The 20133-nt window shown below is 34.1% G+C and overlaps 1 protein-coding gene across 4 annotated transcripts in view; it reads right to left on the bottom strand.

Moving 5' to 3' along the window:
* The window catches only part of LOC106467551 (acetyl-CoA carboxylase), a 156452-nt gene that overhangs the window by 111196 nt on the left and 25123 nt on the right, over positions 1-20133 (bottom strand). For 2 of the 4 annotated variants that reach the window (XM_022395748.1, XM_013927912.2), the window contains exons 5-8: positions 12978-13116; positions 8515-8624; positions 8239-8320; positions 3651-3749 (exon numbers count right to left, since the gene is read on the bottom strand). In XM_022395748.1, coding sequence (XP_022251456.1) covers positions 3651-3749; positions 8239-8320; positions 8515-8624; positions 12978-13116 — 430 coding nt within the window. Of the gene's footprint in view, positions 1-3650; positions 3750-8238; positions 8321-8514; positions 8625-12977; positions 13117-19180; positions 19268-19621; positions 19637-20133 lie in introns of those variants that run through there. The other 2 variants (XM_022395750.1, XM_022395749.1) reach the window with 2 other exon arrangements.

Genomic DNA, 20133 nt, shown 5'->3' on the forward strand with positions numbered 1-20133 from the left:
GGAAGAGTATTAGGAGTAGAAAGAGGATCCTGTGCAAGGTTCCATTGATCATGAAGAGCCCACTGAAGGGATCTAATATGGGCAAGACTGAGAGGGACCAGTGATGCCTCTGAAGACCACATCCCCAAAAGCAATAATACCTCACAAGCAGTAAGTGATGAAACTGAGAGTGCATGGCAAACTAACAATTCCATAGAAAGAAGTCTTAAAGGAGAAGGCTGGACCCAATTCATATGAGTGTCGAAAAGGACCCCCAAATTCAGTTCGGAATGAGCAAGAAGAAGCCAGTCATCCATGTAATAGTGAAAACTCAACCCCAGAACATGAAGATGTCGAGCAAGTGCTCGGACTACCCAAAACCCTATTTAGATCGGCAGATCATACCGATTTATTCAATACAAGGCATGGTAGGGATGGGCAGCTATCTCCTTCTGCTTTAGTATGATCCATTATGGGCAAACTTATGAAGCAAACCTACTGCAATCTTATGGAACACCCCATCTCCACTTTGCATGGCCATGTGATTATAATATGTAAATCAATGTGGTCTTACAGTGCAGATTTGATCAGTTAAAGAATACTTGGTCAGGCACCACTCACCACAGAGCAGGATCCAGAAAATTATTAATAACAAAAAAGGACCCTGAAAAGAAAGAGAACTAAAAGATAACTTACGCAATCAAAGTCTCAATGAAGTCTGAAGAATGGCTATAGGTGGAAAACAATAATCTGAAGAGGAAGATACTGCAATCCTATATAAAGAATGAGAGACGAACATATGATAGGTAGTCCACATGCCTGATTGAAGAATTTCTTACAAGGGATGACGAAGATGAACCTAATTGGTAAGGATGGAAGGAGAAAGATCACGAACAGAGGATGTCTGCCAAGGAATAAAGAGGAGGGAACAGGTGCCATGGAAGGAAGTCATGTGGGCAATATAACAGAGAAGAGCATGTTCAGGACATAAAAGTCTATCCGGATCAGACTGAGGATAAAGGCTAACCTGAGATCAAGGAGACAGAAGACCACCCTTGATCGAAAATCCAAGTTAGGAAATCTGCAAAATGAAGAACAGTAGGTGATCAGGAGAAAACTCTTGACCCAGAGACCAACAACAGAAAATGTTCCATTTACATTGATAAACATCCATGGAGGAAAGGCAAATGAAACTAGCTAGAAAAGAACCTACCCAACGGGACAAGCTGGATCTCTTTGCCAAGAACTGGATAAAAACCAGGGAAGACAGAAGAAAGAAATGCTGGATGAAGTTGATGAAGAAGGGATGGAGTAAGAGGAAGAGGTAACAGAGGGATAGTTTGGAGTTGGAGTAGTCACAGAAACCACAGCTGAGCTGGCCAGTAAGGAGCAATCAGAAGGACATGATAAGGAGTGGCATGGATGATCAAAATCACCCTGGGAAGAAGTCGAATGGGACAATAGACATACAGGTATTTGTTGGTCCAATCCTGACTGAAATCATCAACAGCCAGAGCAAGAGGATGAGGGAATGGAGACCAAAGCAGATTCAATTTGTTGTTGAGGGATGTGGCAAATGCATCAATGTGAGGAGTACCCCACTGAAGGCAAAGCCACTGGAAAACAAAAAGATTGAGAGATCACTTCGTAGGATAGACTTTGTCTGGATGGGAAAGCTAATCCGCAACAAGATTGAAAGCACCCGGAACATGGCACGCAATGATATTGAATATCTAGTATGTGGGCCCAAAAAGGAAGATCCGAAGTATGAAACCATAGGGATCGAGAATGGGTCCTGTCCTGGTGATTGAGATAAGCAACCACTGCAGAATTGTTGGAATGGATCATTACCAAATGATTTCTGGCCTGATAGAGAAAATGATTCAAAGCATAACATACAGTGACAAGCTCCAGGATGTTGATATGATAACACCTCTTAGCCAAAAATCAATGTCCCGAAGCTTCCTGTTGATCAACCCACGCTTCCCAGCTTTGGATGGATGTGTCCATGAAAATGTGTAAATCTGGATGAGGAGGAGGTAGCGGGACACCCACCAATGTGGGAGTCTTGTCCAACCACCAATGCAGATCGCTGACAAGGGTAGGAGGAAAGGAAATAGGAGCCATCAAAGGATCCCATGCAAGATTCCACTGGTCGTGAAGAGCCTACTAAACAGCCTGCATATGTGCACAACCTAATGATTTAAGAGATGTCATGGAAGACCACATTCCCAGAACAATAGAACCTTGTAAGCTGTAATAGAGGGAGTAGCAAGAGCATGGAGAACTGAAATCAAATGAAGCCAAAGAGGAGAAAGTTGGGCCCAATTGAGATGGGTGTTGAAAAAAACATCCAAATAGACAAGATATTGGGTAGGCTGAAGGAATAACTTTCCAATTTGATTAACCAGCCTACCTAAGCCAACTCCAGGAGCAGCCGATGAGTGTGATGGGCAGATTCCTGTTTGGATGAGCTAACAGTAGCCAGTTGTCCATGATGAAAGTGCAATCTGAGAGCATGTAAGTGATGAGCAAATGCTTTGATCACCTAACAAAAAACATACAGGGTTGAAGCAAACCTGAAGGGCAACAAGCAAAACTGATAAACCACCCTGTGGTGAACAAACTAAAGATATGGCCACGACTGACAAAATATTGGGATATGTAAGTAAGCATTTGCAACATCCAACTCGGTCAACCACAATCCTGGAGAAAAAGCCCACCCGAGGGTGAGAAATGACTCCATGGTAAAATGGGGCAGTATGAGAAAATGATTGAGGCGGGACAAATCTATTACGTGCCACCAGTCTCCAGATGACAAAGCAGCTTAGAGAAAGATGATGGACAAGTTCAATAGCCTGTTGAGACAGAAAGTCTTGTACCACCTCGGACTGACGCTGACTGGTAGTAGGATCCCAAGGCATGGGGAATGAAATGGGTATTCTGATAAAACCAGAATAACCCACAGATTTGTGGTGAAAGGTCGCCAAGTGAGCTCCTAGTCAATTCCAAATGAGCGGGAGATTCAAGGCTTGTGGAGGTAATGTACCTTATCGGAATCAGAATTTGATGTTTTGAATTACATTAAACACAGTACTAGAAGCTTATTTATATATGTGAATCTGAATTTTTGTTTTCAACTCTGTAAGTGACAACAGAATGTGCATTTAAACTTTGTTAATTGGATGTATATAATTTAAAGCCTTTTAAAAAATGTTTTTTAACATATGTGATGTGAAGTACCACAATGATTATTTCAAGATTCCATGAAAGAAAAAAGAAGAAAAACTGGTAGCACTTCATAAAATTTCAAAGTATTTCACATAAACGTTTTTTATTTCTGAAAATAAAATGCCTACAACATATTCATGGTCAAGGTAGAAAAGCATGCAAAAATGTTTTAATTTTTAGAATAGAACTCCATTTTATTTTATGTTTTTGTATTCTTCAAATAATCTTTCTTTTATGTTTCTTTTTTCCTCAGAAAAACAGTGGATGGAAATGACTTAGTTAAAATTAACTTATTTTTACTCACCACCAATTAACATTTTATCACACCCATCATCAATACAAATTTGAATATACTAATACTGAATAAAATATACCATTGATCATCTGAAAAAAGTTGCTACTTAAGAGTTAATTGAACCTGGATTAATTCAAATATTTACCTGAACCACTCCAAGGCAAAGTGGGGATGTTGGCTGTTTGAGCAACAATTGTTGAAGCAATTTTATCACCCAGGGACCACATAGCTTTGGATGGTGGTCCTAAAAGTTCAAAATATAACAAGTTTGTATTTTTAATCTTTTATTATAGCATTCTCAACACACCTTGTTCCAAGTAGATGTTTAGTTCCCAGTTTAAAAATTAACTTTTGGTTTGTTTTTTACATGTTTCAAGAAGTACATGTGCCACAGAAAAGAGTTGGAACAATTCTTTACAAAGAAAAAAATTACACTAGAAATAGCCATTTTTGATGAGCAAGTGGTATCATAGACAGAGTTTACACTCAAGACAAGCTCTCATTCTACTTATACTTGGACTGCATGCTACTGACTCTTATTAAATTGAAAGAACAATCTCTCATCTTGGAGGAATATCAAAAATATTCTCTATCTATATAGTTGATCAGTGAAACTGCAACTACGATGAACAGAGATCAACATCCTGGTTTATTTGCTTACTTCTAAGTTCTTTTTGAGTTGAAAGTCCTAAGCACCTTGCCATGCCAGGCCATGTCCATTGGATTAGCCTGTATAGATCACTACCCCGACATGGTTGAGCAATGCTCTTCACTATTGTCATGGCCCTATAGCTCCTATAACTACAGAACTTAATAAGTTAACCAAGTTGTTCAACCATTGTTATGGTATTGCTAAGCCTAACAAACTCCATTGTAAAAACTATGTAGGGTTACATATTTTAAGCTATAAAAGACCCATATGGAACAAATGAAATCTTCAACTTTATTCAAGAGATCTTATTACACAATACATATTCTCCCAATGCTAGAGAAATTGGAACTACTATGGCATGTACACTAGGTTCTCAGGTCTCACTTGACATGAACGTGGCCTCCAAACTGTACAATATTTTAGTTTGTACAACATTTTTATACTTTTCCTTACTGTATACAAACATCACAAGGAACAATTGTGACACAAAAACCACAATTTGCTAAATAATATTCTCAACCAAAATAAAGACTGCCTATTACATAAATACACTACAATTAACAGTAACAAACTATAATTGAGTTGGAAAGTAAGACAATATAAATAATTAATACAACAATTATTTCAAATCTCACCTTACTTTTGCATATTATTCATATGCTTGCACAGAGTTAATAAATATGTTACATAAAAACATTGCCAACTACTAAATCTAAATATACTGTACTCATACTTGAATAATTCAACTACATACAAAACAATCTATACATTTCAAATATTATTAAGACCACTTTAGCAAAGTTACTGTGACAATGAGAATACAACATTTTAAATATATGTACAAAGAGATGAGTACATTATACTAAAACAATTTTTGCTATTGATAACAGCAAGTCATGTGACAACCACAGCCAAAACATAAAAACAGCAGAATAGAATGTATAAAAAGCATATTTGGACATTGTTTGTTATTTTGTAGGTATTATGATGATACCCCAAAATTTATCACTTTTGAGAAGGGTGTGTAACAGCCCTTTTATCAGTCCAAAATATTCATAAACTCAGATCACAGATTTATGTGTTAAGATCGTGCATGACCGGACATGGCGACATGAACTATAATGACATGGTGAGGTTTCCAAACTTGTTTTAACATAACATACTCAACTTCTATATAATATAATAAGTATGATACAAATAATCTGTACTGTATGATAAAACATGAATTAATGACAAAGAGAATGAATGAGAGAGTACATCTTTTACAGGTATAATAAATATTACATGCTATTTCTCATTCAATAAACATGTAAAGCAGCTGAAAGAAAAGAGCTTCCCTTTTGTACTAATAACTGAAGTACACTGTCAATCTGATAGCCCTTAATACAAACATTATAAAAGGGGGTCATTTTATTATTTAATTTTTGGTGAAAACATTACTCTAACATATGATTTTATTGTAAAACAAGAAGAATATTTTGTATTCATATTAAATAAAAGTCTGTTTTAGTTATTTCCAAAGAGTGTTCTCAAGAGTACTTATTTTCAGCAGAATAAGGTGATTTTTATGAAAGAAAACAAAAAAAAGTCGAATTTATTTCAGCAGAAAAGTGAATCATAAAGGTGACAAAACAGAATTTTGTCACACACCAGTTTTACTTGAAAAAAGTAAGAATATGAATACTGGTTATTGCTAAGATGCAAATATTTGAGTAGAACCCATGAAACAAATGATACATACACCATGAATCAGGTAAACATTTTTATAAATAATCCTCAAGGAGAAAGAACATGTTCAACTTATGAATGATTTTCAAAGTAATACTCTGTTTAAACAAGTACATGTACAAGTAAACATGGACATTATCATGAATAAACAGATTTTCATTAATCCACTTATTTGGTTGATTATAAAAGTAAAATGTGTGTCAAGTCACAAGTGGTATTCAAAGTAATACTTCCAAGCACTGTTTGAACTAGTACAGCAATGTGCAAGTAAACATCAACATTACATGCAATAAACAGGTTTTCATGAATCCACTTGGTTTGGTTGATTGTAAAAGTAAAATTTTTTTCTTACCATTTTAGATTTGTTATCCTGATGCCATTCCACAATAACATTTTTTTAGTTTTTACACATAAAAACATGTTAATAAAGTTCATAAAATATATTAGAAACTGCACTATAATCTCCACACTACATAAAACTGAATATTAATCAATCTTAATGGTATAGAAGTAATATCAGACATACAAGAACATAAAGAGGGCAGTTCAAAGATAACAAAAATGTACACATCTTGTTACAGAAGTTGCATTACAACAACATCCAAATTAAAAAAACAAATCAAAATGAAGATAAATTGAATGCGTGTGTATATATGATACGACAGCAAGATGCCATGCACAAAAAATAAGGGTTTAATTTGACTTGTTAAAGAACCCAATTGGAAACAGGGTTCAGCTTTCTTTCTTTCTTTTTTTTGGTGAAATTTGTTGACTGCTTTAATTTGAAATATGTCTGCTGCTACATTAAGAACATTTTTTTAAGAAAAAAAGTTGATGTCCTTGGTACCTCAGCATAACTTTCCTTGAGTAGATAATTTTCCTCAACATACAAGGAAAATAAGCAAAAATTATATTCTAGTTGAAGTAATGAGTTTACATGACACTAATATTAACATAATTAGTAAAATAAAACAAAATTTTTTTTTACAAATTTCAGCTTTTACAGAAATTAGCTGTTCATAGCTACAAACCTTCAAGATCTGAATTGAAAAAAAGATTCAGATATGAAACAACTGGATCATGAGAAATCAACTGAGCATGAAAGTGTCAGTTCTGATATAAATTTAATAAAGTTCCTACCTAAATTATAAGATTTAAATAACCAAATATATCTTTCTAAAAGTTTGTACCAAACACTTTTATGACAAAATTATTAACTTTAAATTGCATACCTGACTATTAAGGTTAACAACTGACCAATAAATAATGCACAAATAGTAATTAAAAGTTGAAGATAGTTGCAATACAGTTTGAACAACTACTTCTAAATTATCATGATTAATAATGTTTAATGTGTGGTAACAGTTCCCTATTTGCATACGAAAATAGACATTTCTATCAAATGTGAGAATACACTCTATGCTAACAAAACATGCTTATTTTTCTACTTGGTGCACTATTTTAATATACTGATAGAAATTATCATTATCTAACAACAATGGTTATCCATAATGTTTGGCACAAAACTAATCTGTAAACATTGATGGCCTAGGTTTACTAAATAAATAAATAAACTATTATCTATTTTCAAAGTCTGTTTGTGACCTTTTATACTTTCTGACAACCCACTTTTGGGTTATTTGTAAGATTATTTCATTACTATAAATCAGTTAGCTTTGTTGCTGTTACATGAATATGAAACAGAAAAGAAACAAAACTACTAAATGTGACATTTGGTGCATAACTTTTGATATATATATATATATTAGCTAATAAAACTGATAGATAATAAAATTCCACCAGTAAATTTTCATGCAGAATATAATTTTTCTTAATTTAGCAAAGTGGTGTTCACATTATTATCATAAAAATTTTTCATGAATTTAATTTACGACCTATGACTTGCATCCTGAATTTTCCTGACATCTCCCTTTCTAGTTAGACATTAGCTGTCTCAATTAATTAACTGAAACCTACAGAAAAAATTTCTTGTACAAAGGTGCATGAAAACAAAAGAAGATGAGAGATCTAGTATCTTGTACTTCACAATGTGGTAATTTTCATGATATTAACAAATGAGACAAAGACAACATTTTATTTAGCTTGAGGCAGTTTAGAGCAAAAATAAATCAGGATAACAACTTATATTTGATTATTCTAGAAGTAATTTTCCCAAAACTGAAATGAATCAGTACGACCAAAGATGTTTAAGCAACCTACATAAAGCAGTATATAAATGAAATTTCCAAGATAAAAATGAGAAAGTAACAACTGAGAAATACTCTTCAACAAATGCATTTGAACTCTCTCTGAATTTCTTTTCAAATAATTTATATGTAAAGTATAAACGTACCCATAAAAGCAATGTCATTCTGACTTAAGAGTTCTGGTAATGAAGGATTTTCTGATGCATGTCCCCATCCTGCCCAAACAGCCTTAATATGGAATAAAAACAGTTATAAAACATCAATCACATCACTCTTCTTATATCATTATTCTAGCTAAACATTAGCTGCAAAAATTTTGGCAAGCATGTAACTGAAATTATTTTGATTATTAGCAATTTTATAAAAGAAACTATTTTTATTTTTTAGAATAAACTAATAAATGTAGTTGAATGAAAAATTACCTGGACGTTTGTTCTCTTTGCTATGTCAAGAATAAGCTCCACATTTGCATAATTATTATTGTTTGTTCCTCCTGGTACTGGAACATAGTGATCAGCTAACTTAATGTATTCTGTAGGAAACATACAGGAACATTTAACCAGAATTATGAAAACAAAGTTATTGTTTCACACAAGAATATGAAACAATAAAGTACTGTACAGAAAATAAATATTATGGTTAAAACTGGAGTAGCATGCAAAAAAATGTCAGTAGGGTACCTCAGGGCCTAGTGTTAGAACATTTGCTCTTTTTATTATTTATATCAGTAACATAGATGAAATAATGGTTAATAAATTACTTACATTTGCTGATGATATTAAGCTCTTGAGTATTGTTGGCAGTGAAGAGGATGTTACTTCACAAAATAATTTAAATAATTCGGTAAGTTAGGCAAATAAATGATATATATATATAGCTTTTAATTATAATAAATGCAAATTAATAAGTGTGTACTATTATAATTTGGACTATAAGCATAATTTTGATGGGAACAGCTTTAACAGTGTTATGAAAAAAAAAAGGACCTTGGTGTAGTGGTTGATCAGTTAGGAGGGATCTGAATGAGGTGTTTGGGATTGTTAACAGAATTGATAATGTTTCCTTCAGACATGGTGGGAGCAGTAAATGTAAGGGAGTTTAAGGGAAGGGTTGATAAATATTTGAATGATAAGGGTTGGCTCCGAGTTTGTTTTTTAAATTTTATTCTAGTGGATAGGACAACTTAGATGGAACAACAGGTTCCTAGTTGTCCTTAAATATTATGCTACAAAGCAATTCTGCAATTTAAGTTAACATTTTCCTGCATTGAAAATGTATTTCCAATAGATTTTTTACCTCTCCTTACAGAATAGCTTTTCCCGACTTGTAATGCCTTGTATATGAACAAATTTAACTCGCCACTAGCCTTCATACTCACACCTACCCCTATATTTTCATGTGAGACAGCTGCATGGTAGCATGCAAATGATCATGTGACAACCCTCCACCAATAAAAGTGTGACACAACTCTTAGCACAGCTGACTTCCTCTATGCAGATTAGTCCAGTTTCCCTTTAAGGTTGAACAACTAACGAGAAAAAGACAGCTAAAGTGGGGAGGAAGGGTTGGAAGTGTGAGTAGAGGTAACAATCTATCAGAAATACATTTTCAGTGTAGGAAAATGTTAGCTTCTGATATGATATCTTATCTCCTCTCACAGAATAGATAGAATCTCACAATGACCCAGTGGAGGGATCAATGTAACAGTACCTAGATGAGCCCCCTTTAGAGAGCATTTAAAGGAAGCGCATGGGATGTGTAAATAAAGAGTATGTTAGACATCCCCTTGGGAGACTGCACCATTTTTGAGTCAGGTATACTCTTTGTACATAAAAATGATGTGTCACAATAAGAGCCAAACCATAGGAGGGACTCCAGGTGTAGAATGGCTAGGATGCAGCAGACTGTAAGGGAGAATTCAACCTCAACCAACATAAATAGGTCTGTGATAGGAACATCCAGCCCATGATCAGAAGAGAAGGTGTCAAAAGGAGCAGTGCAGAAGTGGAAACTATAGCAGTTCTGGTCAAAATGGTGACACCAAGAGGATGCATTGCATAGTGGCTTGTATAATGAAAAAGACACTGTGATGTTGTCTCTGTTAAACCACCAGGAAAAGTCCACATGAAGGGAAGGAAGAAGATGGATAAGGGCATTCAAGGGATCCTGAAATGACGTTCTGCTGATCTTGTAAACCCACTGAAGAGGATGCATATGGGCTTGACTGAGGAGAATTAGGGTCTCCAAAGAAACCCACATCCCCAAAAGAGATAGAACCTCTGATTCAGTTGGAGACGGAGAGGAAGAAACAGCAAGAGGCTGTACAGATAGGTTGGCTGGTCAAGGTGGAGAAGTCCATCCTCTACCCTACTCAATACCTTGTTTATCTTGGGGTATTCTTTAATTTCCATCTAAGTCGGGCCCACCCTTCTCCCCTTCACTTGCAATCTACAGAGCATCTGGTTCAGAAAGACAAAACTGTGAAGGGAAGAGGTGGTATGCAAAGGAGCTAGAAGCAGCCAGTCATTCATTTAATGGTAGAAATGAAGGCCCCTGGAATGAAGAAGATGGGCAAAGGCCATGACAACCCAATGAAAAATGTAGGGAGCCAAAGCTAGCCCAAATGGAAGAGTCCAGAGCTGGTACATGCAACCCCAATGGACAAAATGAAGAAAATGCCAGAATGCTGGGGTGATGGGAATGTGGAGGTAAGCATCCAAGACATCCAACTTCATCATCCAAAGACCAAGAGCTAAAGCCTATTGAATAGATAGGTAAGACTCCATGGTGAATCAAGGAAGTGGTATAAGGAAGAGAGATTGATGATGGGGTACCAGTCTCCAGTCTTCTAGGGGACTATGAACAAAGGGGAGTACAAACTTGGCTGAGGAGGATCTCCCCATTCTACAGTGTTCTTGTGAATAAGATCTAGAACTACCTCAGAAAGATGCTGGCTGGAAAGGGGATCCAGAGGAGGGGGAAGGATAAGGGGACAGGGGAGGAGGGGAATTGAAATGAAGAATGAGCTTTCCAAAAAGAACATGCAGAACACAAAGGTCTATGGTGACAGACCCTCAGATGGTGGAAAAGAACAAAAGCCTGGCCCCCACCAGACCTGTATCCACCATGTAGTCATCGGGGCTACTGGGGGTGCTGAAGCCACTGACAAATGAACCAATGGCTAACCAAGGAGACCAGTGTAGAAACACTGGTAAAGAAAAGGAAGGAGGGGACAAAACACAGGAACAGATTCAGGAGGAGGTTGAGACAAATGGGAAGCCAATGAGGAAAGGGAGGTATACAAACATGCAGACTTGACTCTAGTCATCTCTAACAGTCACAAAGACCTCCCAAAAGACATTTTGCTTAATAAGGGAGCCATGCACAAGTCCTACAAGGAGGTTGGGGTAAATGTGCATGGGATAAAAGGGTGTCCCAACTCTAGAGATCCCAAAAACAGAGAAGCCATGTTTGTAGGGAAAGGATGGAAGAAAACAACCATGCAAGAGTGGAAAACCCCTCAGGGAAACAATGACAAGCCTGAGACCAAAGGTGAATCGAGGAAAGAGAACGAAGGAGGGAGAATAACATGAGGCAGATATGGGAAAATGTTACAGAAGTATTGGGATCCAAACCTAACAGTGGCAGAAGAGAATCCAACAGCTCAAATTCCACAAAAGGAAATGCAGACGGTAAGCCATAGCATGGGCTTCCATATTACATGGGGGTCAAAGCATATTGACTTCGAATGTAATTGATTTGCAAACCTATTGGCATGGACCCCAATATCCAGCAAAAGGAGGAGAACAAGATATTGGCCTGAAGGTGTCTCACTTAAAAGGAAAGTGGAGGCATCATAGAAAATGGGAGACAAAGACAAAATGTAGCATACTTGGTTTATTAGGCAAATCAGGAGCCTGCATGAAAGTAGACAACTCCCGGCAAACCAAGGCCATAACATCTTCCACAGACAATTGTGGACCTGAAGCCACTGCAGCTCAAGTAAGGTTAACTGTTGTAGGAAGAGCAATGGTAGTAGTTGTAATGTAAAACTCAGAATTCACTGCAACTGATGGTAGAAGTAGAACAGTACAAACAAGGAGCTCCAAAGAATCATGGATTAGAAGAAAAGATACATAATGTTAATGTGTACTGACTAAAATTTCAGAACACAAGTGCAACAATCTTAAAGAAAAACTAAGTTCCCAGAAAAAACAAATATGGAACTGATTGTAAGTTCCGTAAAAGAAAGTGTAAGCAAAAAATGTCTTAACACCACAAGTGGCAATCAAGAAGTGAAGTTGGTCTAACCTGCTTAGAGGAAGTTAGCTGTGCTAAGAGTTGTGTCACATTCCTATTGGTGGAGGGTTGTCACATGCTCATTTGCATGTTATCACTCAGTTGCCTCACATGAAAATGTGAGTGTAGGTGGGAGTATCAAGGCTAGTGGTGAGCAAAAATTTGCACATACAGAAAACAGCACAAGTTGGGAAAAGCTATTCTTTGAATGGAGGTAAGATATCATATCAGAAAAAACTGCATAAACTATTTAAGTGAACCCAGTAATATGACAATAACAGTTTTCTTCAGTAACCTGCTCATCACAATAAAGTAAGAGAACTACAGACCTCATCAGTTCTATCAGGTGGAATAAAAATCTAATCAAAATGAGTGGTATCACTTAAGCTAATCAAGACTGCTGTTTTAATCATGAAAATGGTACTATTACTATTACAAATTCATCATGGAAATACAATGTTGTATAAACAGTTTTATAATTTAATCATGCATAATCATAAGCATTTTATTTTACTGTTTAAACCTTACTTTGAAATTATTCTTAATAGCAAATGGAGGAATCTACTGATTTTATTCTTTTTCTTACCAGCATTGGCCTTAAGATCTTCTGGAGTGACCATGGCAACAAATCGTATAGCACGCTCATTTCTGAACATTTCATATGCCCAACGCCGTATAGATCGCATGCATTTGACAGCTGCAATTCCATTATTGGCTATTAGAACCTGAAAATAAGTTTCAAAAAAAGAAAGTTTGGTTTTAACTATCTACCATCAACAAAAATGTCCAGATTATTCACCTCTCAAAGTAATATCCAACTTGCATAGAAAGTAAGAACACATTGGTGAACCTACTTTCACGTGAAATGGCTAAAAGTTGTACTGTACTTGTGGTGAATTAGCAATATATCTCATTGTTTAGGCATAAAAATACTTTCTGTTACATTAGCATACTTTCAAACTATGCATAAAATATTAGACTTCTTGTATTCTTGTGCAACTAGTCAAGATATTCTGTTAATTTAGTCAGTGGTCTGTTTTAAACATGTCTAAAATCAAATGTATTATAGTAAAATTAAAACCAAAATTTGGTAGGGTAAAAAAAACAGTCTGTTTTCACTCAAAAAGGTGAATAGGAATAAAATGATTCAAAATATAAAATGGTAACAAAGAGCTACATTTATTGGACAGCAGGAAAATTTTACAATTTAAACAGCTTTCCAATAGCTACATATCTTTATAGTTACACAAAATTTACATTCACTTCCAGGCTATCATAATATAAATATTTATTGTACTCTATTTATTGAATCAACATTTATGTATAAAATTATAATCCTCTTACATGTGTATGAAGGTGCTCAGAATAGCATGTGTTTTACCCAAAATACTACACATCTATTACTTTTCATGACTGATAAATGATTCAAAAAGAAAGGGGGATATTTATCAAGCCTTCCCTTATACTTACTATATCAACAACATCTGAAGACAACCTATTCTAATAGCCAACCACCCTGTGATTTAAAAAAAAATAAAAAATTAAGAGATCTTAACCTATCTATCCAAGGTATCATCCTAATAGTCTTCTTTTGAACAATTTCCAACAATTCATTGTCCTTTCTAAGATAAGGAGCCAAAGACTGAACATAGTACTCATCATATGGTATAACCAATGACATTAGAACCTCTTTAGACTTATATTCAATATTTCTGTAGATATCGATGTAAAATCTGATTTGTACTACCACTAGCAAAAGTTGGCTTAAAAGAATGATCAACCAGAACACCAAGATTATTTTTTTCTACTGTTAATGTTATTCCTATAAAAATTATACTCATAATTCAAATAGTGCAACCTCACATACACTACCTTGCATTTATTATAATTAAGTGCCATCTGCCATTTATTTGCCCAACTCACAAAATAATCCAAATTCTTTTGTAAAGCAGTAGCAACATCCTCGTAGCTAGCAACACCATAAGCCATAATATCATCACCAAATCTATAGAATTTATTGACCATTCTTTCATCTACATCAATGATGTAAATTAAAAAGAACAAAGGTCCAAAGACAGAGGTCTGAGGTACCTCACTTGTGACATGAATCCAGCTTGACTGAACTTCATTTATACCAACACTCTGCTTTCTTCCATCTAGCCAGTTTTCTGTCCAGTGAGCCACCCTACACCTACAGTAATAATGTTTTAATAAGCCTTTTATGTGGCACCTTATCAAATGCTTTCAGAAAAACCAGATACATTCAATCCACACCTGAACCCTCATCTGCATCAGCAGTATGACCTCTTCAAGGATTGTCAAAAGATTAGTAAGGCATTATTTTCCCCTAGTGAAACCACATAGACTATCCATCAAAATTTTAAACTTTGTGAAATGACTCTGCAAAGCATCATATATCAGACTTTCAAAAAGTTTTCTCACCACTGATGTAAGAATAATAGGCCTATAATTACTAGGACAATTTTTATCACCTCTTGTGAAAAGAGGAGTAACATTAGTCAACTTCCAATCTTCTGGCACCTGTCCATTATTCAAGGACTTAGAAAAAATAGAAGCATGTAGTTTACATCTAGCTCCTTGAAAACCCTTGGGCAAATATTATCTGACCAAGGAGCTTTATTATTCTTTAAACTTCTCTCTTTTTTCTTAACAAGCTCAGATTTAACGTAATCATCTTTTGCAATCTTGTTTCCATCTAGTAACTGTTCAGGATGAGGAATATTGTTTAAGTCTTCAAGAGTAAAAATTGAAGAAAAAGTATATTTTAATACTCCAGCCATCCTATAATCATCATATATTAGCAATCCTGTATCATCCTTCAAAGGTCCTACTCCCATCCTAACATTTTGCTTATGCTTAGTGTATTTAAAAATAAATGTATTACTAATTTTTTAATTTTCAGCCAACCTTTTTGCACAGTGTTTATCTGATTTCCTAACTTTCCATTTGACCAACTTTCTTGATATTCTATAATCTTCCAAGTCTCCCATCATTGCAGTCAATTTAAACTTCTTATATTTACAATGTTTTTCTTTAATTTTATCTTTTATACCCTTTGTGAGCCAACCTGGTTTCTTGCTCTCAGTCACCTTATTTTTTTTCTATAAGGAACATTCTTATCATGAATAGTTAAGAATTTAGTTTTAAAAAATTTCCACATCTGATCAGTACATAATTAATTTAATTGCTCAATTCACTGTATGGTTTCTCATTTATTTTACTAAGAGCCTTCTTCTCTTATAACCACTAATAGAAACCCTAGTAGATTAAACCTCATTGCTATTAGCTTTGATATCCTGAACTTGAATAGAGTCTAACTTGCATCTTACATATAAAGCCACTCCTCCCCTCTTTAATATTCTATCCCTATTAAACAACATAGAACCATGTATTTCAAAGAAATTCCTGTCATCAAAATTCTCTACATTTAATCAGGTTTCATTTTTTCCTATTACATAAAAAATCTTCTGTTCTAACTACTGCTTTAAAAGTCATCCATTTTATTTCTTATACTTGTAGCATTTCAACACTAACAGTTCAGCTCACCATTAAAACTACTTTTGTACTTTTTTGTTCCTACACTATACTTTTCTCCACATTTTATTTTTCTGGCCTTCACCATTCTCTAGTCCTTGCTTAAAGCAACTCTTACAGTTGAGTTAATAGCCTTATAAACAAACTAGCCCTGCCATACTTAAATGTATTCCATCCATTCAAAAAAGCTCCATTTTCCCATTGAATAGATCCCACAAATCCATTCAGCAAATCTGCTCATCCTTACACATTATTTTAAGCCTAGTGACCCATTTAAAATTTCATCCCCACAATTAAGTCTTGGCAGTATCCCTGACAGAATTAAATTATTATGGTCCTTTTCTTTGAATGCTTTATCCCAGACTATCCTATCTTTGTGCTGTATGAAAGAATCACCTATAACAATAAACTCATTTTGTTTTTCATACCCATCCCTTTCTGTTCCTTTTTGTTATCTTTCTCTCCCCTAGTTCTTCATCTGCACAAGTTAAAATCTGTTGCTTATTAGAACCTGCTGATTATAATTAACCCCACTATTACTAACCCTGTTAGTAATGTTTCCAATTTCCTAAAAGTCATCATTAGCCACTGTATCCTTTGCATACAAAACCTTAAGTTCCTCTTTAAATCCTGCTGCCAGTAGTTTACTCTTCTCTTTATCCATTGCCTCTACCCTATTTAGAATAGCATCTAATTTCTCCTCCAACCTACAAATTATACATATAAATAAATATAAAGTAATGTGAAATATGTGTAAACAGTTGCTATACATTCAAGAAAATTGGAGAAACTCCTCCACATGAACAATACAATCTGAGAAGGATAGTTGATTATATAACCACCAGGTTCTGGTGAAGGAGCTATATGCGAAAAAATGGAATTCACAGAATGAAAAAACAAGAAACTTCAAAAGTTGCATTCAGAATCAAAAGGTTGAGCAAACAAAATGGGCTGAATCCTACATGGAAAAGAAACTTAACTGGGCATTGTATCCCAAGACACCCTCTACTGATCTTCCACAGTGCACTACAGAAGATTAAGGTGCATGAGAAATAACAGAAAACTTGTCCCCCCTCTTCTGAAATGCTCTTTCCAAAAGAAAAAATTAAATAATGACAGTGGAGGAAGAACCTAATAACAAAATAACTAGAAAATCCAATAAAGAATGTTGTAACACAGTTCTCACTCAATGTGTTACAAAAAAAATCAGGATAAAGAAATATAACAAGCAAAGACGTTGAAAAGAACATCTCACTGAAGAGAGAACAACCCTGAGAGGCATCAAGCTTGGATGAACCGAGGAGAAAAAAAAAAAGAATTGAGAAGTTTCCTTGTGTCATTTTTTTTATTATCAGAAATATTTGTGTCTGACAACATTTAGTAGTAAATAACAAGAGCTGTTCTGCCACATTGACTTCTGCTTTAATAGTATACCTTTATTTTTGTCAATGTTTTTTATGGTATTACAATGTTCTAATTCCTATGTGATACAAGCAAGAAACTGTTGTGCTTGACATTAATTTTATTCTGCAATACTCTCTACAGTAAACACTAACATAAATTCTATAGACATTACTCAACAAAACAAAAGTTAGTTGTCATATCAAATAAAAAATGTTTTGGGCAAAACAAGAAACACCAATAAAATTATATGTAATTTTATAGAACTTTCATATATATTGGTACTTTTATAGATAGTAAAAAAAAAATTAATTTTTGGAAGGCTACTAAACTTAGAACTTAACTTACATTTAATACTAAATCAGATAGGCTATAAATTACTCCTACATACTTGCAGTGTCCGTAATGATTAACTAGCACTAATAAATAGTAGTAATACAAAAGAATATAACAGGGTATATTTTAAGATAAGTACTGCAGTTTTATCAAAACTAAAGAAGTTTATATGTATATATATTATTAACTAGTTCTGATGCTCTTAAAAGTTATTTCTTATCTGGTAAGACAGCTGGAATCCTATTATGGAGTGACATTTAAAATTTACAGATTTTTGTTATCTCTATATTACAGTATTAATTAAACATTTTCAAACAAATTATCAACGTTCTAAACTAGAAAATAAAACAAATACAAGTAACATTGTTATAATAATGTACTCCATAAAAATTATAATGTAAATGTATATTTGCTATTATGTTGATTTAGGTTTCTGAAGTAATATTATATTTCAATACTTTATATGTCCCTAAAAATTTAACTATATAATCAGAAGTTACAATCAGATATGAGGCATGAGACTCATATATCTAGGCCTATTCTCATGATTACATGTATTAGTATAAAAAAATATCCTGATTTGGTCTAATTAGAAGCTTTCCATAAGTTATAACATAACATGGTTGCTTGATTGGCTGGATGCAAGTCAAATTCAGCACACTATCAAGGTAATGAACCATTTTGCTTCACTGAATAAAGAATTTTATGCAGGAACCTATCTCCAGACCATCATAGAAGGCAGGCACCCTTAGGCACCTACAGAACTTTACTGCATACTAAAATTTTATTTTTGCAAGTCTCACTAAAACATATTTCTAGAAGTTGGCAGTCCTGCATCAGGTCACTTGACTTGTGATGAAAAAATTCATCATACGATATGACACTTACCCTTAAACTGCAACATGACAAGTTCCATACATATAACATGAAGAACATGATAAAACAGCTGCAGTCAAATTCATTCTAATAATTTTTTTTCTGTACTGACAAATTTGCTGAATATCGTGTTTCCCATTTCAATACTGTATCCATATTTGCATAAGAAAATTGACTACTAGTAGTAGTATTTGTAGTGTTTAAGTTTAATATATTTTTACCAGACTACGTTTTAATACTAATAGCTATTGTTAGCTTCAAAATTTTATTGAAGTTCACTACATTTTAGTCTAAGACATAAAAATTTGTAGAGCCATAATTTGATTATGTTGAATTTATTAGTATATATAGAGTATTGTTCTGTAACTTGTAAGTGAATTTATAACTTTACTGTAAAGTTTAAGTGCATTTTCATTTAAAAGTGCGTTGTTTTAGGCTTCAAAATCAGTCTATAAATTAAAAGGCTAAATTTACAATTCAGAGTTCTATATGCATAAAAGTTAAAACACTAAAACTAAACGATAACTTCTGCGAAGATGAAGTTGGAAGTTTGTCATTACTTTCTTATTAATTATATTAATAATGTCACTATTAATAAAACGAGAAGATTGTTATACTAACAAATTATAGCGTTCGATGGTTTGAACAAATTGAAGATAATACTGCAATGTATTATGTAGCTGTTTTTCTGCTCGGGCTAATAATAATAATAGTAACTTAGTGCTGCATTGTATATGACTTCGATATGACCTTGTAAGTCAGTGTTCACTTCGAATCGTTTGATGGTTAAACTATTCGAAAAAGGTGACGCCAAACCTTTTATAACAACTTGATTTATATTATAAAATGCAAAAATTTTATAATATTTTTAATAACAAGTTGTTTTGGTTTTAAAAGAATCACGTGTTTCGTAAGGTTAAATATAACACTCCAATATGTCCGTAAAATTTCACCGTATATTGTACGCACATATTATCTACGAGTACTGCCACTTATGTAAAGAGCGTAATAAACGATACAAAATAGTTTGCTTCACCCGCTTATAAAGCAAGATAAACATACCAGTGATAGAAAATTTATATGACTTTTTTTTTTGGGGGGGGGGGGGTTACGTACAGAGCTACACAATGGGTTATCAGCACTTTACCCACCGAGGGTATCGAGTCCCAACTTTTAGCATCATAAACCATTAAGCTTACAACTGATTCATCAGGTGGAAAACGAAGTTTTATAACAAATATTAAAAAACGCGATAGTACCAAAAAAAAAACATCTTTAATACGGCCTTTCGGAATTTCCTTAAATTCCATCATGTAATAATGTAATCAATTCCGGATTCTCAGTGGTTTTATTTGATATTTATTATTATTTGAAAGATACGGTGTTTATACTTATATTCAAGTCTTTCTCTATAATAGTTTCTTTTAATTAACAATGTTATTTATTAAACATGGTATGCCGCACGTTTTATCGTAAATTTCATTATATTGCTACCGTTTAAATCTGTTCTTTCTAAACTTCCAATTGAATACAAAAACCCGCCCAATGCTAATGTTGTTTTTTGTAGTTCGAAT

Source organism: Limulus polyphemus, unplaced genomic scaffold (genome assembly GCF_000517525.1).
Source record: "Limulus polyphemus unplaced genomic scaffold, Limulus_polyphemus-2.1.2 Scaffold2657, whole genome shotgun sequence".
NCBI classification, from domain to species: Eukaryota; Metazoa; Arthropoda; class Merostomata; order Xiphosura; family Limulidae; genus Limulus; species Limulus polyphemus.